Source organism: Medicago truncatula, chromosome 1 (genome assembly GCF_003473485.1).
Source record: "Medicago truncatula cultivar Jemalong A17 chromosome 1, MtrunA17r5.0-ANR, whole genome shotgun sequence".
Lineage (NCBI taxonomy): Eukaryota > Viridiplantae > Streptophyta > Magnoliopsida > Fabales > Fabaceae > Medicago > Medicago truncatula.
Window position 1 is genome coordinate 34,228,376 of NC_053042.1, and position 2,888 is coordinate 34,231,263.

Genomic DNA, 2,888 nt, shown 5'->3' on the forward strand with positions numbered 1-2,888 from the left:
TCATATTCATGCATTTGAAATATTGTTAGTTGTTTGATTTTGATTAAATAATCCAGAAAAAATGCACATTTGTTTTGATTATATATAATTCAAAATACTAAGCTCGAATCAACATTATATTTTAACGAAACAACCAACAATATCATGTACTCCCTCGTGTCTTAATTATAAACAACATTTGATATGTTAAGTTTGTTGAATAATTGATGTATTTGATCTATTACACTTGAATCAGTTATTCAATGAATCTAAAAATGATAATTTTTGCACAAGCGAGTAAAAAGAGTTTTGGATAAACACATGGAATTGGACAAGTGCAAAGCCTTTGCCATTTCCAAGCTCCATCTGTATCAGATGATGATTTGCAACTTCGAAATTATCATCACAATAAACCAAGCATAGAGACCCATATTGCGTTAAACTTTTAAACAACCAACATTTGCGTCTATTAAAGAAAAGTTCTAACTCTATAATATGGCGTGCCAAAACCATCCAAATGAATCACAAATTATAAATTAAATGAAAAGCGTGCATGATCTTAATATTCGCATCAGATTCTGGTTATGTAACAATGATCCGTACCCAAAGTCAAGAGAACAAATCATAGAACTCACATTCTATCCGATTTAATTCATCCTATAACAACAATCTTAGATGTTTTTTTCAGTTATCGCGCCAATTATTTAACATATACCACATAAAGGTGTCAAAATGTGGCACTTGCATTAAACAATCACAGTATAACCAAATCGTTAATCAAACACATAATAATTTAATCATACTTACAATAATAAATTAAAAGACATAGGAAACGAATCAAGGAAAATAGATAAAAATTGTTGAACAAAACGCATGTATTTTGCATGTAAACAACAACAACAGATACATCATGAGAGCGATGATGATGACATACATGATACATACAAGTTGCATGCATCATAAATTAAAAAAAAAAAGAAAAAAAAGAAATAAAAAGCTGATTTCCTGTCTCAGATTTAAACAAAAGGAGAAATTTCAATTTTCTCTGTTCTCTAAAACGGAAACAAAACAAAGAAAGAGAGAGCCAATGGGATCACTCCACGTGTACTCTCTCCTTCTATCTCCTCCAATTGTCTGTTAGATCACAAGTGTAGAAAACGGGCAAGCTGGGTGGGGTTCACAACGCCTTGAAGGTGGGTCCCACCACCCTTTAACAACCCTGTCACTTCCACGTACCTTTCTCTCTCCTCCTTCCGATTCTTCATCTCCGTACTCTGACACGGCGTCTCCGTCGCGGCTTCACCTTCCTCTCCGCTGTCATCCTCCTCCTTCGTCTTCCCTGGGACCCACTGCTGACCCAAAAGCGTCCCCTTGGTTAGGTACTCGTGGGCTAGGTAGCCCGCTAGCAGCTGATTGGACGGCATCGGCGCTGAACCGGTTTTTGAAAGCGGTTTATCCAGCTTAAGTAATTTTGAACCGGGCCCGGGTATGTTGGGCTTGGGCCTTTCAAATAGGCTTGTGTCATCTCTTTCTTTTCGCTTGTTGCTTGTTGTTTTGGTGCTAGGTGTCAACACACGCCGAGGGGGTAAACGCATCGTTTTGGTATTCATGGCTCTCTATCCACATGCCACATCACTACCAACCCATGCCAAAAATAATATAATATTATTTCAAAATAAATAAACAATAGCCCAACGGTAAAGTTTATATCATCACGGTGAAAACTGAAAAGTCTTGTGGTAAAAAGTGAGAGGCTAAAAGGGTAAACAGCAAAAAATATAGAGGGTAAAATTGTAATTTGGTGGGAAAAAACTATGTGGTGGCTAGGGTGAAGAAAATTTTACAGGAGGAGAGGGTGATGAGAGAGAAAGTGTTGCCGGACTCTGGCAATATTTTGAAGAATTAAGAAAAAATGAGAATTGGGAGAGAGATGGAGAGAAAAGAGAGAGAGATAGGCGAAAATGTGAAACTGACAAGGGAGAGAGAAGAATGCCAAAGGGACGGAGTATTTATAGGGGTTGTTCTCCTTAACTACCCTTGAGAAGTTACGTAAATGCCAATATGTTATCAAAATGACTGTGTTGCCCCCAAGGTTTGTCAAAACCGGACCGGTCCGGTCCAACCGGGCACCAGTCCGGTCCGGATGAGCTTAAAAACCGGCGTGCAAAAAAACGTCAAAAACCGCTGAACCGGTCTGGAAATTAAAGAATGGCAGAGATCTGATTTTTGTTTCTTTGGAACCAGAAATGACGAATCTCATTAAATAAAAAATGGATCTTTAAATAAGAAACATAGTTGAAGAAGAAGAAGAAGAAGAAGAAGAAGAAGGAAATAGATCAAGACAACATAAATAGAGATCAATCAACCATCATGGGTGCAATGGAAATAAAAAATAAAAATAAGAAGATGGGAGGGTAAGAAGCCGCTGGAGATGAGAGCTGCAGTTAAGGGGGCGGCTGCAATGAAAGCCGTAGTTTATGTAAAATAAATTTAGGGTTTCATCAAAATTTGGGCTTATAAGAGAAGCTCATGTTAATTTTTTTTATAAAATAAAGTAGCCCATTCTTCTATGGAAAATAAAAAGGGAGGTATTTACTTTAAAAAACAAATAAAAAAAAGGTATTCGTTGGCAACCAATGGTTGGATTTCAATTGAAAGCTGGTCTATGGTTTAAAAAAAAAAACTCTTAACAATTGAGCCAAATATATAAGCATTCTTACCAAAAAAAGCCAATGTATAAACAAGTTGTTTAAAAAAATCGCTAAATTACTTACATATTATAATAAATGATTCAAAAAATAATATTTTTATATATCCAGTCCAACCCCGATCGAACCTTAAAACCTTAAACTCATACCTACGTCGGTTTAATATCCGATCCGATTTTGATTACATGGCCCCTCTTTTAA

The 2,888-nt window shown here is 36.3% G+C and overlaps 1 protein-coding gene across 1 annotated transcript; it reads right to left on the minus strand.

The window, feature by feature from the left end:
* Positions 1-809: 809 nt before the first annotated feature.
* Positions 810-2,442, minus strand: LOC25484224 (uncharacterized). Its single transcript, XM_013612995.3, has one exon. It carries the CDS (start codon positions 1,587-1,589, stop codon positions 1,122-1,124), a length of 468 nt encoding a protein of 155 aa, XP_013468449.1. The 5' UTR covers positions 1,590-2,442; the 3' UTR covers positions 810-1,121.
* Between the last annotated feature and the right edge of the window lie 446 nt (positions 2,443-2,888).